We start from the raw sequence: 19747 nt of genomic DNA, 5'->3' as shown, positions 1-19747 counted from the left end.
GTGGGGGTGGAAGAGAGGCCATGGGAGGCATGGGGATAAAGGGAGGAGTGGAGGAAGGGGAAGGAGAGAAAGAAGTCAGAATGTCCTGAGTTTTGTAGATAAATGGGTGGCCAGTGTAGAGGGCTTAAGAAGGGAGAGCCAGCAAGGTGGAGACTGCGGTTGGATTGGCTAGTTCCTTGCAGATTGTGATGAGTTCAGCCGTGTTGTTAGAGGCTCCGGAGATACAGGTCTGGATGTGGGCCTCTTTCTGGAGCGGATAGAGAAATGATATTGCCTTTGGAGTAAGCGACAGGCCAGTTTGTCAGAGGATGAGCCCAATGTCTGGCACTTCCATTCAGCAAATCTACACTTGCGTTTCAAAGTGGCGAGATCGAAGTCATACCAGGAGTTGGAGGCATGTTTCAGACGGATCCTCAGAAGAGAGGCGAAAATGTCAAGCGTGTTAGTGATAGCAAGATGAAGATTGGTGAGGCCAGAATCAGGGAGGGAGTCAAGAGGAGGAGGGAGATGAAGGTGGAGGCAAATGGAGCAATTGACACTCGTTTTCTCAGTTGGATGACCCCAAAGGAGGCTGGCAGTGCTGGTAGAGGCTCTGTTAGGGGGCTGAGAGGTCCCAGATGAGAGGGGAGAGTGGTCAGACCAGGAGAGAGGGGTAGTGAGAGGGTTGGAGAAAGGGAGATCTGCAGGGATGAGGGCATCAAGAGTGTTTCTGGCAGAAAGGATAGGGCTGGAAGGGAGAATAGTGAGGTAAAGCGAGCTACAGAGATCATGGGACCGTGGAGTCAAGGCGGATGTTGAAGTCACCAAGGAGGAGGAGTTTAGAGGTAGAAGTCAGAAGAGAGGAGGTAAAGTCAGCCCATTCGGAAAGGAAGACAAATAGTGGCAATGGTGAGAGAGAGCCCAAGAGATACCAAGCTTGTAGACCTGAAATTCAAAGGAGGAATAGGTCTGGGTGGGAATGAGAGTGATAGGTGTCCACTCAAGGAAGATCAGGGCTACTCCACCACCAGATCGGTTGGGCCTAGGCTTGAAGAGGATGTTTTAGGCGTCGGGGAGGAGGGAGTTAAAAGCAGTGACAGAGCTGGCATTGAACCACATCTCAGTGAGAGTGAGCACATCGGGATCAAAGTCTTCAAGAAGGAGGCAGATGTCAGAAGAATGTTTTACAGCAGAACGAGCATTCAGAGTAGCTAAGTGAAGCCGGTCACCACCTTGGAAGATTTTCTGATGAGCGGTACAGGGGGGTGGTCACCTGTCTGAGGTGGTGAAGGAGGTGCAGAGAGAGTGGAAGGGGGAGTAGCAGGAGAAAGTAAGAAGTTGATGAGGGCCGGCAGGCGCTGGTCAAAGAGAAAAAGATTGGGTTGAGAACCCTGGGCCATGACAGTGCCATTGTGATAGATGTTGATGATGCACCTAGAGGATCAGAAGTACACCAAGAGTACTTCCCATCTAGTACCACCATTAATGGGCGAAGTGGATTACGGGGAGATGGTAGAGATCAGATGAGAGGTTCAAATATCTGGGGAAGGGATATCAGTGATAGTCTGTCTGAAAAAAGCACTGACGTAGGTGTCGGCAATAGGTAGGCCAGGATTAGTGGCCAAGAGGTCTTTTGTGATTCACCATTCGTAGACCATACAGCTTCTCCCCGAGGCAAGGTAGGCCTGGTAGCTTAGTAGATGCCTGTCTCTGCTTGGCTTTACCTCCTTATCCCTGGGACCTGAACCTATCATTATCTTGGCACTGGCTGGAGCCTGGGGGGCCTGTCCCTAAACCTAGCATCTGACACATGCTTGTTCCTCTTCCCTTTGCTCCCGGACAATGTGCAGGCTTATTTTGCATCTTGCCTTGAAATTTCCCTATGCCTCCAACAGATTTGTAGGCTTTCATCTCCCCCTACTTCATGCTCACTACCTGCTCCTACTGCCATGTTTCCAATTATTCAACATCTGCGTCTGTTTTGTAGGTCTTCCTCCCTCTTCCGATTCACCCTCTCCTCTGACCTGTTAGAATAGACCAAGCTCCACTCCCATCATCTGTACTTCCACCTCCTGCAAACTCTCCTGCTTTACTTTCTCTTCAGTTTTGACTTCATCTCCTGCTCTTTTACCTGCCCATCCACCACTTCTCCAGCTTCACTTCCTCATCCTGCTGTACCTTCACCTGCACCACCCTCTCCTGCTTCCCCCCCTCCTCCTGCTTTACCTTCACATCCCACAACCTTGCCTATCCCTCGTTGGCTCCACCACTCTGTTGCATACCTCTCCACAACTCCAATCTCCCACATAGTTACTTCTCGATGGCTCCCTTTTTTTACCTATTCTATCGTGCCCCCTGAGTTGTCTTTTCTATTCCGCTGCTGCTGAACTTTATCATTGTTGCTGTTTGGGGATTGGCTGGGGCACAAGGGGCTTTTGGCCTCAGGTATAATTTGTTCATGCTTGCAGTTTTTCTGGGTGCTGCAGGCTGAGCCTTCAAAAGGCGGGTCTGTCATCTTGGATTGGGAGAAATCATGCATGAGCGCTCAAGTGTGCATGCAGGGTCCCACAAGTGGCACTGTGATTAGTCCTGTGGATAGATGCATACGTGGTGGGCATATTTACATCTTGTCCAGTAGCATTGACTAATTCCTTATTGGAAATGCAATCGCAATACCGCTGGTCCGCTCGCACCAAGCCAGCAAAGTTCCACATTACATCATTTAACGGGGCATAATTGATAGTGAGACAAATGCAATGATCCCATTCTGCCCAATTGCTGTGCCATTTGGGTGACCTGGGCAATCCTTCCAGCACCTCCTCTGGGCCTCACATTATATATATTAGGTGGTAGGACCTAGCACCCTGAGTCATGCCCACACCCACCCTAAGGGTCAGGGAAGGGGACATCGTCACAGTTCCTATATCCTTCTTGAGTGAGAAAGGTACAATAACCTTAGCAGAGAGAACAGAAATAATTTGTAGGTGTGAAGGGTACCATATCCCTCTTAAGTGACAAGTTAGTATAACCTTAGCGGAGAGAGCAAGGAAGCCAATCCCAGGTGTGCAGGCCTGCATATCCCTCCTTAGCGAGAAGGGCAATGTAACCTTTAGGAAAGAGAGCAGGGAAACAATTCCCAAGTGTGGGTTTTCCGGTGTAATGCTTTGACTAAAACATGGCGTCTGTGCGCAGTGCATTTTGGGTGCTCCCAGAGCCATAATGACATTTTCTTCACACCTCAGTGAAAGCTGCATTCAATGTGAACTCATAACGTGGTTTGTATTATTATACTGGCAAACATGTTTTCTTGCTTCTGCATAGCTTCAAGACTGTTTTGAAGAAGATGCCAGCTAGTATTTGATAATGTTGCGAGGGAATCTTGCTAAGCTTAAGAAAAGTTATGTAGCAGTTTTTGCACTTTCATGAGAAAGGGAAGAGTTTTGCCTCTTGGGGTTACCATGAGTCGCTACGGTTGGGGGCCCATGGGAACTGTCAACAGGTAAAGACTTTGAAAGACAGAAAGTTCTGGAAGATGCCATCATGCATTTGCAGATGGTTTAAAATGAGGGGCACCAGAGCAGTCAGGCAGAAAGCTTCTCTCAAAGAGTGGATGCACTGCTTTGATGCCTGTTGATGTGAGAATCTCTCTGCCCATGCCTGTTTTGGGGCTTTTCAGTGCATTCCTGGCGAGCTGAGGATTTCTTTTGCAGTTGCTTCAATAGTGAAGTATTTTTAAACTTTTTACATTCCTTATATGTGTAGTAATTAAACATTAATTTATTATTTTTACTGTATTTGTTGATTTGTGTATGCTTTTTGTGAATAAAGGTCCATAAAGAGCGATTTTATAGTTTTAGCTGAGTGTTTGTGTGCATAATTGCCTTTCAGTGTTCAAGGTTTCTTCATTTTGTGTGCTGGGGCTGTGAAATATTTTCAGTGCACTTTTGAAGCAAAACATATGGTGCTGTGAACAGGGTTGCCTTGTGATGAGGAATTCCAGGCATTCAGGAATCTGTGCTTGAACACTGAACAGCAATTTGTATGTTAAGTGTTTTATTTCTCTTTCTCTTTGTAGTGGGAGCTAGGTTGTTTTGATAAGTGTTTTGTGTGTATGCTTTGCGTGACTGTACTTGGGTTGCTGTGAATAAGTAATGGTGAATAGATCATTGGAAATTATTGTAAATATGAATAACTTGTTTAAACAAAAGATAAGGGTCTTCCTCAGGAGGCGATTGCCCCAGTGTTATGATTCCAGGCTGTGCGAAGATCCCATATGATAAATTGGCACAAGAATGGGTATGCAATACTGGGCAGAGTCAGCCGTGGGATGAAAAATAGGCATTGCAGGGCCCGCAGAGATAGTATTTTGTTTACAGCAGGTCCATGTGGAAAAAGAAAAGGAATTTGCCATGTTAGGAAGACAGGGGTGAATTCTTTTGCATGCTTATAGAAAAATGCACCAGAGAAATGTTGAATTAAGCGAAAATATTTTGCTTTTGGGAAAGAGTTAGCTGCTGAGAAACACATTTCATTGATGTAGCAATTACAATTGAAAATCTAGCATGATAAAGCAAATATATACCAAGATGTTGCTGAAGGGGCAACTGTCAAGGTTGCTCGATATAAAAACAGAAAAAGGTGAGACAATAAGCCTCATTACGAGGCTGGGGGTAGCCGTGCCTGTAGTACAGGCACGGCTGCGGCCGGTTTCAATTTTTTCCCAGCATCCTCGAATGGGCAAATACCGGGTCATGCCGAGTTTGGCATACCTGGTAATTGCCCATTCGCGGGTGCCGGTAATGGGGGACTCCCCACCCCCATTCGGCCCCATAAGGCTAAATGGGAATGGGGAATAGCGGTGCTACCATCATGTTCTACTCGCGGGTGCCGGTACGGCCACCAGGTCAGACCTGGTGGGCTGCAAGGGCACCAGCGAGCAGAACTCCTAGTATGGCAGTACGGTAGCAACGGTGCTGGTAGCGATACAGGCGCCGTTCTTGCCTTACCACCATACTTGTAATGAGGCCCAATGTAAACAAGAGGAAAGTTGCTGCTGTAATTGCCACTTTAGGGGCGGATTGGGGCTCAGCTAAATGGGATGGTGATATTTGGAATTCCACTGACTCGAGTTTAGCTCATAGGTGGAAGTGGAATCTGAATTGAAACCCGACAAAAATGCAGTCGCTGCTAAACCAGTAACAAGGCTTAGGACTGGCTCCCATCCCCATAATCCAGGAGAAGAGGTTGTGGATTTGACGACACTAAACAGGAAGTTGGTGAGATTATTACTCATTTGAGGCAGAAGTCCGGTGAGCCCTTACTCACCTGGATGGTGCGTATGTTCGATGGGGATTGCAGGGGCCTGTTGGTAGACTCCACAAATTCCCTGCGCTTCCTACCTTTATCCAATGACACCAATATACATGAAGTATTGCGGGCAGGGCCTCCTCCAGATGCAAATGGCCAAGCTTTGCACGTGTCTCTGTTACATCTAGCAGCCCAAGGGTGTAACCGCAAATATCCTATTATCACGGATTGGCCCAGTGAGGAGAGAAAGTGGTATACCCTAAAATAGGCAATTCATAAAATCAGAGAACATGCTATGAAGGAAGCAATTCATGTGGATGAACCGGTACATATGGGGGTGGTGCCACTGTCAGTGTCAACCGGAAATATGGTTATAAGAACTGCCCCACCTGCATATAAGAGTGTTATCATGACTTTGTTAGTGGGTATGACTGGTAAGACAACTGATGAGGTGGTGGATGCAAGTCAGCAATTATCAGATCTGGGTGAATGGGACAAAGGTGAGGACAGACCGAGAGAGAGTGAGAGGGGCACAGTGAGAGAAGAACAGAGGGCAGAAGACAAGATAGCAGAGACTTCAGAGTGTCAAGAAAGAACATGTTTTTGCCATTGTTGAATGATGGTTTGCCACAGGAGGAGATTGATGGTATTGAGACCATGGAGATGTACAAGTTATTCAAAAAGAGGGCTTGCTGGGAAGGAGGGCTCTAAACAAGTTAAGCGGCAGGTGGCGACTAAGCTGAAAAGGGACACTCCACTTTCAGCACCTCCCGAGGAGAAGGGTCTGTGGGGACCCCTACCCATGCCTATTTGAGACAAGTGGGGAGTTCAATGTTAGAGTCTGAGTCCAGATACACTCCTTCTAAATTTGACTAGAATTACAGCCAAGCCTCGGCAGCGTCTACTCGTATAAAAGTTGACAGACAACCTCAAGTTAATGTTAAGATATTTTGGAAGAATGGAAACAGGTCCGAGCATTGATAGATACCGGGGCGGCAGCCTCATTGATTTTTGGAAATCCTTCGAGATTTAAAGGTCATCACTTTACCATTACTGGGCTGGTGGGAAAGGAAACACCAACATTACAGATGTGTGAAACCTGAAGGTGTCTCCCTGACTAGTTCCCGGGGGTCTGTCATCCAGGTGACCAGGACACGGTCATCACAGTTGCATCCAGTTCCTGAGGGTGGACCAGTGAGGGAGGATCACCGGGATGGGGGGTCCTCGGGGAGTGGAAGTGGGACACCGACGGGTGAGAAGCGGTATTCCTCTTCTTGCAACACCTTTTCACCATCCTACCACGCAGGATATTCTGAAACCCTGTACCCCCCCTTTCTTTACACGAACACTTTCGCACACCACAAAAGACAACAGACTAACACCAGTGCCGTTTACCTGGCATGTTGCAATACAAGGGTCAGGAAAGTCTGGCAATTGACCAGAATCACACACACCTGATGGCCTTTTCTCTTCCCCACAGGGATAAAAGGTGGAGCACGAGAGCACAGTACAAGCAAGGCAGATGGCACCATGAGACAGATATCGAGATACGGCAGTTCAAGAGGTGGAGAAAGGCGGCGCGAACCGAGAGGGTGACAAGGAGAGAAGCGACTTTTCCCTTTCCAAGACCAGCCCATGAAACCTCTGCAGAAGGAATCGGAAGACTGTGGACAATAGCTCAAGTGTGTTGCAACAGATGTCAACGGTACACGGAGCGTGCCTACGCTGATAAGCAGGACTGAGGAAGATGCGTGCTACTGTGGTACCAGCCTTGACTCCAGATAGAAGAAAAGCCAAACGGTTCATCACAGCCAGTGAGTCGAGGGGAGAGCCGATAAGAGACCGAGCTCTTTGGAATAAAGGCCAAAAAATGGCACATTGAGAAAACTGTGAATTGTTAGGTTTGAAAGGAAGACCAGTTGTAGAGGGGAGTGGCACAACGTGGGCAATTAACTCGAGAGACTCTGGTTGTTCCCGTGTTGATTGAAACTACTAGTACCAGAAGGCTGTAGGAGAGCCACCAAGAGAGGTCAAAGTGGTCATGCAGGCGTCGAGCAAAATCCCTGTGCAGTCAAAAGTCTTTGACCGAAAAACCATTGAGAAACACAAGGGAAGTCAATCCCATGGCAAGCAAAAGCAAGAGGAATTGTGAAGTGGCAAGAATGAACCCGGCGAAGGGATGCCAGTAAAGAGCGGTGAAGTCTAAAGTCCCATAAAACAGTGTGTTGACAAAAGTGAACCCTGCAGAGGGATGTCCATGGGGAACTGTTTAAAAAGAATTTAAGATTTGTAAAATCCAAGAAGGAGATATCTTTGCAAAAGCCAGAGTGACCCCAACGAAGGGAGGCAAACATTGGGAAAGGGTCTTAGCCCAGAGGAGGGAGATCCAGTGGTGAGAAGCCATCACCCCAACAACAAGTGAATGCAATAAGAAGATATTTTGACTACAAGCCAGAGTGAACCCAACGAGTGGGAGGCTGTGTTGAGAGGGGTCTGCACCTCGAAGAAGGGGAACCAGGGGTGAAGAAACACCTCCTCAAGTGAAATCCAAGAGGAACCTTTCAGTTGTTGTGTTTGCAAAAGGTCCTTTTAAGAGACAAGACAAGAGACATGACCATCGCCGCTCCTTATAGCTGAGAGTGGAACTGTCTTGTGCTGAGAAGGCTCGAGTGTATGCTGTGCTCCGAATCCCACCTTGTCCCGTGCTCAAAACGTGGGGCAGGGAGAACCCCGGTTACACATCCTGACTTATCATTTATGAACACTTCTTTCTTTCTTGTGAATCTTTTCCCACACCCTTTTGTATAGGCCCTTTTATTTTGACACAACGCCACTAGTACTGCCTTATTTTTCATGTGATGGTTGTAGCTTGCTCCCATCTTATATTTAGGTTTAGATTAGGCATTTTATCAACCTACATACACAGTTTCAATAAACACCCTTGAACTGTGATCACTTGTGTCTGTCGATTCTTGATACCATGTCTTCCTTACATAGATGCAACCTAATTCAGCTGTCGAAACTTTGTTATATTGGGCAATAACACCAGGTGCTTTAGCTCCACACAGCGCAACCCCAGAATATGCAAGGGTAGACTAGCATGCTCATCAAGGGATCAGGTTAGAACCAAAAGGTATAATAGTAATTGAAACTGGGATTGGCGTACAGATCCTACCAGAACACATGGGATTGATTGCCCCTAGATCTGGATTAGCATTAAAGGGCATCCAAGTAGTGTGAGGAGTAATATAGGCTGATTATCGAGGAGAAATTAAAGTCATTTTAATGAACAGCGGAGACCAAGTGCTACCTATTACTAGGAAGACCAAATAGCCCAACTTATTGTCATACCTGTTAAATTTTCCATGATCAGAAAGGGGGAGCACCCTACAGTGTTAACTATTTGTGGGGACCATGGTTTTGGCTCATCAGACAGCATGGTACCGGGTGCGAAGGTGTGGATAGAAAAACCAAGTAGCCCACCCGTACCAGCGGATCTCATAGCGACGGGCAAGGACCAAGTAGTTTTAGTAATGGAGCCTGGCAAGGAGTAATGGAACTGTGTACCATCAGACAAATGCTATTTAAGAGAATGATTATCAACATTGATATCTCTTTTTCGGGTTTGCCTTGTAGAACCTGTGCCTGGTTGGTCTAATGTTAATACTAAATGGACTCCATTTGGAAGGGTTGAACGACACACTGCAACAAAAACAAGATGTCGTATTTGTCCAGCCAACCAATGTGAGTCTGACAATGATGAGGAATGATGTTTGGGGGGTTGCCTGATGCCGACGCTGGCACACCAGCCACAACAGGCACAACAAACAAAATTTGCAAAGTGTTGAGAACACGCCAAATACAAGCTCAAGAAACAATGACGGCGGATGTAGGAGAAATGTCTTTAGCACAGCAAAGATATTCACAGATGAAGGCCCAAGCGGAGAACATGTGGGCATAACTCGCAAGGAAAGTTCTGAACATTTCATATTTCTGTTTGACAGAGGTGGACAATGCAATGGACCTCTACATGTCCGGTAGAGGTGCCAATGCCTGCTTCAGTTTTGAGGAAATATTTGTTTCGAGTTCTACACAATGACTCTCTAGTGGAGGATTGTGATGTGTGACAATTGTTTTCTCTCTACGAATATTGCACATTTTGCCAAGAAACAAACCAAAAGTGGAAAAAACTTACTCAGATAGTTACTTACAATATCACCCAAGATGATATCTGCTATACAATGACCTGTGTACCAAAGGACGTTGGCAAATGTCAACAGCTAAATGTTACCAAAGACAACAACCAAACTGTGTTTGAGAAGCAGTTGTGTTCACACACTCCAATCACATTTACCAACGTTAATAATACTATGTTTTGTAATCACACAGTTGTAGCTGCTAATTATTTGAACCATTTAAAACTTTACATTCCAGCTAACATTTCCGTAGGATCATGTGCTTTAACACGGTGTGGTTTAATGATGTTTCCTTTGCAGCCAGCATTACATCGAATGAGAGGATACATTTTTGAATCTATAGGGATGTCCCCATACTGTGATTCAAATGTGAATTTGTTATCAGAATCAACAGTTTTGGCTCGTGAACTGGGGCACTGTTTATCAGGACCAGGAAGCAGTGCGCCTAACACTATCCTATTTGTGTTTATTGCAAATAGTGAGCAGAATGCTAGAACACCTTGAAGAGGACTGGACAAAGAAACTAGCTGAATGCACTATACCTGACGCCATGTCCTGGAAAAAGACAAGGCTAAGTGCTATATACCTAAGGTTTTGAGCCTAGAAGCAGCTGGACCCCATAACCTTGAAAGCTTTTGATGATTTAGAGACCTGAGGGAGACTAGTATCCCCAGGATATAGAATCCCCCCTTAGCACTTTATCATTGCTTATGTCGTGACACTGTTTATGCTGGCCAAATCCAGGAATGGTTTTCTTGTTCTGTTATGGTTAAACCCATAGTTCCTGTTTATCTCACCCCTCTCTTGTTTGAGAAAATAAAGAGAATCAACTGCACATTTCAATTTTCGTGGTTCTTGTTGATCCATCTCAACACGCAATGCTGGCCACTCCATAGCAGCCAATACAACTGACCAGACCAAATGTAATGTTGGCACATCTACCCCATGTCCAATAGTTAGTTTGCTGCGTAGGTGCGACCAATTACCACTGCACCAATCAGAGCCAGAGGTCTTGTGGCTAGAGCACACCTGAGGCCTGGCTGATCATTGAGGGCAAAGGAAAAGGGAATACAGTCTGCTGGAGTCCGATGGGTTCCTGGAATCCGAGAAGGTGGTCCATGGTGAGGAGCAGAATCCCACAGATTGGACGCACTGACAACCTGTTGGGGGCAGCATACTGGGGGAGAGGGAAACGATCCCTCCACGAGGTTACTCTGCCATGTTGCTGCTCGAATCAGTAATTACATCTTTTGAACCATTCCATATTTCCACTCCAAATCATTTTTATCATTTTAGGCAATTTGAATCCCTATCCTTTTGATAGGCTTGAATTGAATTTGAGCCAGGTCGCCCAAGTCTACAGATGTGCAGAAATCTTTGTTCTGATCATGACTTGCTTAAACGTTTGAAATACATTTTTGGGGTGTGTGATGATAGTACAGAAAACAAAAGCGGTCATTGTGCAGATCACTGATATTAAAACCAGGCTTATAAGTGTCATGCCTGGTTTAACACTACGTTTTGTGCTCTGGGATTCGGGTTGTTTTGGCAGGCAGCACATCTCTGCCTCCCATGCCTACTTCACCTGTTAAAACCGAAAGCCATTTTCATGCTGGTGAAAAACAATGCTAAAAGCAGGTGGATCCCATGGTTATCCTTTATAATGCATGTGTACTTTGCAGAAGGCATTTATATTTCTTTGCATTGAAAAGTGGGAAAAATATGTGTTTAAACGGATCTGCAAGTTTTAACACACGTTATTTACACTTGGCAGTGGGAAGCATGAAAATTGCCCAGAGAAGACTGCAGTTTGTTAGTGCACATGTTGCCAGGTCCCTCTGTGCAATTTTCAATGTGTGACAAATCTAGCAATATCGTTGCTGCTTCCCTGGAGGGAAGCTTCTCTTACATGGCCATGGAAAGGCAGAAGCTACCTGCTATATGTGGGAGGACCACGTGGGAAAGACAGACTCCATGGAGGCAGGGTAAAGACATTAGACCAGAATCATTCTTTACATGGTTTCCTTTATAACAACCATGTGTCTTTTCCCCATTCTTATATGGCATATTGTATTGTGGATAAAGAACCTCTGTTGTTTACTGGTCACCAACCTTATATGCATACCTCCCCCTTTAATGCTGAGACAAGAACGAGGGATAGAGGAATGAATTAAGATCAGTAGAAGCTGAAAGCCCACACCATGTTCTAGTCATTGGTGGATGTTAACAAGTTCTGGGGCTTACATACATCCTTCTCCCTTTATTAACAATAAGACAACAAGTACTGAGTCTTATGTACACCCCAACCCCTTTTATAACACTGAGACGAGGAAGAGGGATGGAGTGATGAAGATCACTAGAAGCGGAAAGCCAACTCTGTGTTCTAGTTGTTGGAAGATGTTAACAGGTGCCGGGGCATTCAAATATGGAATACCTGAACAGAACGAGAGAGTCAGCCCTCCAGACACTGGTTGGGTCACCGAGGAAAGCGAGCTGTAGACCGGAGTCAATAGACTGGCGAGGACGGCTTCCAAGGAATTCAGGCAGAAGAGTGTTAGCCGCGCTGCCATCCTGAACACCAGGAGCTGTTGAGAGAAAGAGAAGGCCAGGCAGGAACCAAGAAGCCGACAAGATGCACTTCCAGGCAGCAGACAAACAGTGGAGGAAACAGAGATGCGAGGGATGCCAAAGCTGTCAGAGAAGACTGGTACGACTAAAGAAGGAGATTGGGATACCGGGGCGCTTCACAGAAGATGCTGTGTGCTGTTAATAAAGAGCAAAAACCCACACAAGGGAGCTGGGAAGTTTAGCACAGTTGGAGAAGGGTCAGTGGTCAGACATATGAAAAATATCATTACCTGGATACAGAAACAAGTGAATGCTAATGAAGAGTGTGAACCTGGGATTTGCACTCAAATATTGAGAGGACTCAAATAGACCTGGGAGGAGAGTAAACCAGGCACTCAGCGAGTCTAGGACTCACACCTAAGTAGTGAAATAAAACCCTGGCAGGAGAGTAAACCAGGGATTGGAGAAGGCGGGCAGAGATACCCAGAAAGTGCTGAGAAGCTGAGGGAAGATCTCCCTCCCCTTTTTAATTGTGGACCAAAAGGGAAGAACCATACCCCTTTCTGAACGGGGCATCAGGGGTCCAGAGAAAGAACTGTAAAGTGTTATGGAATCTGAGAAAACTCAAACCATTTTCCTTGGGATTGTAGAATCAAGAGAAAACTCAAGGGAAGGGACATCTCTGTGGAATAAAGTGAAAGTGTTGTGTAAACTGAGAAAACTCGAGGGAAGAGCCATACTCCTTGGAATTGTAGAAATATCCGAAAGTGACATTGTGAGCAACCAAAAAATCCCTAGGGGAAGGGAAGGGCCCTTCTCTGGTGGAACTTTCCTTATTTTTTATTTTCTTCGCCTGAGCTTAGAGACTTTGTTTGAAACTTCGGAAGGAAGCTGCAGGTGTTCAGTCAAGAGTCATTCCCATTTGTTGTTATATTGAGTTTAGTGTCTGAGGGTCAGCTTAGGATTTTGGACACAGGACAGAAAACTCTTTTTGCTTCAGACATACTGACACAGACGTTACTTCGTTTTGTTGATGCAGGCAAATCCCTCTTAGCGCTAGGAATAGGTAGGATTACTTCAGACTTTTTTTTATTTTGATAATAAAAGTCTTTATTCAATACAAAATGTGTTACTGAGTCTGAGTCTTACACTTGATCCCTCACAACTGTCAACAAAATGACCCCCAAAGTCATAAAAGGCAGACTTGATTAAATTGTATGCAGCATTGAATTGAGCATTACATTTTGTATTGAAATGTCACTGAAGACAAGCCAGTAAAAACACCAAAGGTGGTCTACAAAGCTAAAAACCAACCAGTTTGTCATTTCAACACATATTTGAAAAATAAAACAATCTTGATTTAGTCATTACACAACAACATGCAAGAATGCAACCTTTCATTTTTTCTACCACCACTGTTGATAAGCTGTGCTTCAAATATTAGGGACAATCAGTGCTGTACAAAATTCTGTTTAATTTATCTTGTTTTAAGGTGGAACCAGAATACAAGTGCATTAAAACAAAGTAAATAAATACATAATAAATAAATAAAAGCTGATGCATTCAGCTGCACAAGGGCATGGCTCCGTTGTTCCTCAATAGAGATCAGTGCCAGTATTGTTTTTAGCACCAAATGTATAGCAGAGCATCATTTGAGAAATCCAAACTCTAAAGGAGTCAGCCGAATATCTTGCAACAAAACAAGCTGAGGCAGTGGAGGATTTTTAGGGAAAAGAAAAGTATGTTTGATCTGATAAGCTCATGTTATTTTCTTCATATTTATGCCCAAATAAAATATGTAGGTATTTTTAATATCCCTTTCTGTTATGTTTCAAGTTGGTGTGAGGGACCTTGCTTCATCACCAGGATTAAGTATTTGATCTATTCATCTTCTAGGTCACTGGGCTAAAATTGCTTCAGAAATGCCAAACCGGACCGATTCGCAGTGTCTCCACCGATGGAAGATGAGTATAGGTGCTAGGGTAAGTTGCTTGTCTTCAGCTTAAGGATGTTTGGAAGAAGTACAAACGAGTTTAGTGTACACATGAATATTTAGCTGAATTGCTAGCCATTTTACGATTGATATGAAAAGGAGCTGCCAAAACAAACATAGTTTGTTAAGCGGTATCTCTCTTTTTCTTGTCTCTGATTCCACAAAAATGACTTTCTGCATTCAGTCCAGCTGGTAGATGTGCCTCAGGTTAGGACATTTGCTAGTCCACAATGGGATCTTGATATATGTGAACATTGAAAGGATACACCTATGAGCAGCATCTTTGATCACTTTTTTTAGGCTGTGACTTAGAGAATCTGCAGCATCACCACGGTCATAGTTCCACCATCAACTTTGAGATCTTCAGCATCAAGAAAAGAGACTGTCACATGTTCATACCGCTGAGAGACTCTTCCGTTGAGATGCTGTCAAAAGTCAAAAACATCGACATACAGGCACAACTTGCCATTGATGTTGATAGCTTTGACTCCATCAGTCTCGATGTTGAAGAAGACTCCATCGAGAAAGGGTACCTCATCAATACTCTTGTAGACAGAGTCCTAAACACCTCCAAAGGACTTATCCACCACTAAAGAGCCTCCACAGAATCCAAAAAACCCTGAAGGTCAGATGAGATGCAAACAGCACAGACCAAGATCACCCAGACCTTATAGTCCTCATATGCCTCTGTGAGCAAGGCTCATAACACCTTCTAAGCCTAGTTCTCCTCCCAACTCCTTCAATTCTTCAGAACCATGAAAATACAGCAAGTTCCACAAAAAGTTACCCCACTTTTACACCCTATAGGCATGCATCCTAGAGATCAGTTCAGTGGTAGTCTACTAAGCATACTTGGCCAGCGGGACACCTGATCCCAAACTGTTTTCAAATAGAAGAGACAGACAAGACCACAATTTGCCTGAGTAGTGGTCTGTTTCTCTTGAATTGGACATTATGTCACAATCATGTATTTGTTGATCTTCAATGTCTTTTTTATGGAAAAAGTTTTGTTTTTAACATATTCTGTTTTTGAATAAAATGTGTTAAAATTGTTTATTGACCCCTTGGCCCTACTCAAGAATACTTAGAATGCTTAGTAGACTACCACTGAACTGATCCCTAGGTGAACTGACCCCTAGGGTGCACTCCTATAGTGTGTAAAGTGGGGTTGCTTTTTGTGGAACTTGCTGTATTTCCATGTTATTGTCCTCGTCCACAAGACCACTACAACAAAAAATAGGACCTCTTTGCTCTGCTAGCATTTATACACCCTCTCCTCAGAACCAGTCCAATTGCAGCATGGACTGGAGTGAATACTGTTTGTGCAGAAGCTATACCTTCAGGAGTTTCATCAACCGATCACATTTTCACAGAGAAATCTGCCATGAATCTAAACATCCGCCAATCAGACTCCCACACACTGTAGCCTCTCCTTCTGCTAACCTCTTTGTAGACAGTAGACCTATGTACTGTTGTAAAGTATATTACCTCAAGGTTCTGGAAAATACTGAGACGAAGAACAACATCAGGATCTTAGGTAATTCAAATACCAGATTGCTTTGTAATTACCAGGAGAAGGGAGTCTATCTTCAGGCAACTCTGGCGAGGGGGAAGGTACAGCAAGCCTGGGGAAGGAAGTCATTCCCCTGTGTTTTTGAGACTGAGAACAAACGCCAGGAGAAGGGAGGCCTTCTCCTGACCCACCGAGAAATTAAACATTGCTTCGAACTTTACGACCTTGGGAAGGGAGTCCTTGCGGGGTTTTTGAGACTGAGAACAAACGCCAGGAGAAGGGAGGCATTCTCCTGGCCACCAAGGAGATTTTGTGTGGAACTTTGATCATAATCCAGGAAAAGGGAGACATTCTCCTGGGACCAGAATAGTACCGTTTTATTCCTTTGTTCATATTGTAAAGGAAAGAAGTAAGATTTTCTTTACACAGGACGGTGGACCCTTGTTACTTTGACAGACATCCTGATAGTCACCTTAGATCTTTAGTTGAGGCAGGGAAACCCCATTTTAGGAATAGGGAAAGATGGGGTTTCTTTTGATTTATTACTCAATAAAAGTCTTTAGCCCCAACCTTGCCACCTTTGTGTCAGAGTCCTTCTTCTGCACCCTTGCACAGCTCTTTGTCCAGTGCAAAAAATCCTTTCATAACTTTAGAAGGCTTACTTTTTAACAAATGTCTTTTTATTACCATTTCCAATGATTTACAACAACAAAGTCCATAGCTATTCAGAATAATGAGAACAGCACATTACCAGTTTACCTGCACCCACCCATTCTTCCCCCTCGATAAAAACATTTCAGATAGCGCTACAAAAACTGTTGTTTCATCGGCCATTATCACTTATATATTAAATAGTGGTTCCATAGTGCAAACTGCAAACCATCACAAACATTTCTAGTTATACACTACCTAACTGTACCAGGAGCCAAAATCGAAGTTTGAAAAGTTTATTGTCCACTCCATCATCCCTTGATAGCATATCATCATACTGCACTGTTTTAATTAAATCTGCCCACTCTTTAAACATACCTTTGTTGGACCATGGCTCTTTTGGAAAGACACATTGTAAGAATATAATCTGTCTAGAAACCTCAGATCTGTAGCCAAATATCTTCCGTCTGTCCTGAGGTTTAGTGTTCGGAAATGGAGAGAACCTTTTCCATCAACGTAGCATTGCTTTGGTACTCCCTTCTGTTACCCATCCATATTATAGATGATCATCCTTTCTTTCAAGTGAAGCTCAAGCCGTTCCTTTTTCCTCATTAATCTGTGCTCACGCGAATAGTCTGCTGGACTTTGGTAGTTTTACTCTTGTGCCATGATAACCCTTTTTGGTGAACGTTAGCTTTTCAAAAATGTATACCATATCACACCTAGTCATAATCTTCTATCCATGGACAGACTGGTCCAAGAGTTCAACAGTCTGCTCAGTATGAATGCAGTGGAAAGTGATCCAGGGCCACAACAAGAGAAAGTTATCTACTAATGTTACTTCCAAGCCCACCTGTAAGTGTGCTGGCTCAGCAAAGTGAGGCAGACAACTTTTTGATGATTCATTAAAACATGCCATTTATAAACACTCTAACACAGGATGTCTGGCCCTCACACTTAAACACAAATACACAAAGAAAATATATGGCAATTCAAATAACATCAACAGTTATATTCACAGTTTCTTGTTAATCTTTTAGTAGCCTAGGTGGACACCCTTCCCCATGATTAACAATAACGTAAGCTTCAATGTTCATCAAATGGAAACAAGGAAATCCACATAGGTAGTGTGAGGAACTCATGGTATCAAAAGACGAGTCACAAAAAAGAGATGCAAGTTCATCAGCTTTATTTAATACTTTGCAAGGGTTTGGAGACTTCCTAACTGGCCCTAAATCTAAAGTGGGAGTAAACTCGACCAATAGTCCTACTCAGTACAGTCAAAACAAAAGGTTCTAAACCTAATGCCTGCCCTAATTCTAATACAAAAAGGTGCAAGGGAAATGTACAAACAATGAAGAGGATAGTGCTCTCAACAGAGAGGATAGTGCTCTCAACAAAAGGATCAGGACGGCTAGGGGTTTGAAGCAATGATGAATCCCTTCCCCACAATTTCATCTAGCGACAATGGGATTCGAGGGTGTAGGGACTTAGGCAGCACAGTTTTTCCCAGTGAGGCACACTCTGGCTTACTGGGGCGAATCAACAGAGTGTTTAGGCTTCTTGCATAATAAAATGTTAGTTTGGACTTTCCAAAAACAATGGTTGCAAATTTATTCCACAAATAGACTTCTTTGTCTTAATAGTCACAATCTTTCATAAAGGTCTCAGGGATACCCTCCCCCAAGCTTTCTTGGTCGAAGACTTTCGTGACGGCAAAGGTTTGGCTTCTGACTATGCCTGACCACTACGACAACCGTTACCTTTGTTTTCTCCCAATGCTTTCTGATACTTGTAGTTGGAAAATTATGGGCTTCTCTCCGTCGGGCTCAGACCTCTTATCTTTCACATCAGCCTCCCTTAGTTGGGCTCATGCCTTCAATACCATTTCCACAATTCACACAAGCCTCCCTCAGTCGGGGTCAGGCTTGAAATGCGCTTCTCCAGCTCACACAAGCTCCTCTCAAGACATGTTCTGACAAAATTCACTTTAAGGCACTGCAACACCTTCAAATAGGCATCACTCTTCCTCTGGATATCTTTCGTCAAAAGGGGCAGCCTTTTTGCCTCTCTTGTCTGTCTGCCACACCAGCAACCTACTTTGCCTTTATAATCCACTTCTCTCTTTCTATTACAGTCTTTGGCAATATATGTTATGTCATCTTCAAGTGATCTGTATAAGCAGCAATGTTTCCCTTCCCCAACTTTGCCTTCTCCTCTCTGCCAACTGTTAGCCAAATAATTACCCAGAAGCCTTAGTGCCACTCTCTTGGCTTCAGGTAATGCTTGCAGACTTGTATCTTAGGCAAGGTTGAACTACTATTGGGCTCACAGTAATTGTTAGACCGTTTTCTGGCTTTGAGAAAGGCTGCTTTCATTCTCAATAAGGGAATACTCTTGGTTTGGGCAATGCGTGTGCTCTCTTTAACTGCAGATACAATGTTTAAACACTCGACTTCTTTTATGAACAATGGTTGTTCATGTGAATAAAGAGGTACCCTTCACTTGAAAAATCATATTGGGCACATGCGACCACTTCTTCTCAAGTTTCATAAGGTTTAAATGTTCAAGGGTCTAACTGGCTTTCAGCAGTGTTTGCTTTCACGTGAGTAAAAAATAGATTTCTGATCGCACGCAAGTGCTACTTTCCGTTGTCCCCTTGTTAGGAACTCAAAAAACAATTTCAGCTCACTTCTACTTCTACACAAGTGAATATTTAGCTAGATACTGTTGCCAGCAGTGCTCGTGCAAGGAATCGGAACCCCGGGTTTGACTCGCCGGCCTTTGTGATTCTCTTTCTGCATGTTGCACAACCTCTACTGCTTCTGGCTCACGTGGAACCCACACCCTTCCTTGCTGAAGGTGTCTCCGGTCCGGCCCCTCCATTAAATAGCCCCTGTCACTCCTGTGAGCCATGTTCTCTGACATGCTTTTTGCACGGCAACCTCTGCAATCAGGCTCACTTGGGGAATGGCAGCCTTCCTGCATGTCTTCAGCTGCACAGCCTCTGCTCTTTAGAGCTTCGGGGAACAGGGCCCTCACAGGTGAAATCTGCTGTATTAACGTTCCAGCGTCCCTCTGGTTCTCCCACTTCTGCTTGAATTGCCAACTCTGTCCCTTCTTCCTTCGTCCTCTGCTGCTACTGCACACACCCCAGTCACAGTTCTAGCCCCTTCTAATTGCCTGACTACTACTACAGCATAACTCTTCAGTCCTCTTCCTTGTCCCAGTACTTATGGGATTATGGGACCTGTAGTCCTCAATAACCAAATGAGTTCTTATAAGTAACTTCTTGATTTTAAGGGTGGAATTATTTCCCCAAGAATAATTTAAAGATGAACCTTTAAAATGTGTTATTACAGAGGAAGACAGATTATTTAAGGCAGTATTTCTAGATTCCTTTATATTCTGCCTTTGGGAGTAAGGAGAATTTTGAAAGTGAGAAGCCCCCAAAAATGCATTTAACTCTCCCAATAGGAGTCAAATAGGATGCACCCCCAAGGGGAATGAGACCAGGACAAGTGCGAGTGAAGTCAAAAA

The 19747-nt window shown here is 44.3% G+C and overlaps 1 protein-coding gene across 1 annotated transcript in view; it reads left to right on the top strand.

The window, feature by feature from the left end:
* Nucleotides 1–19747, top strand: part of SNAPC4 (small nuclear RNA activating complex polypeptide 4) — a 676731-nt gene that overhangs the window by 284368 nt on the left and 372616 nt on the right. Inside the window, exon 15 of the mRNA XM_069609574.1 lies at nt 13947–14032. Within this exon, the coding sequence (XP_069465675.1) occupies nt 13947–14032 (86 nt within the window). The remainder of the gene's footprint in view (nt 1–13946; nt 14033–19747) is intronic.

Source organism: Ambystoma mexicanum, chromosome 8 (assembly GCF_040938575.1).
Source record: "Ambystoma mexicanum isolate Mex_15411 chromosome 8, UKY_AmexF1_1, whole genome shotgun sequence".
NCBI classification, from domain to species: Eukaryota; Metazoa; Chordata; class Amphibia; order Caudata; family Ambystomatidae; genus Ambystoma; species Ambystoma mexicanum.
Note: the sequence above shows the minus strand (reverse complement) of the source record. Positions and strands in the feature narration are given on the sequence as shown.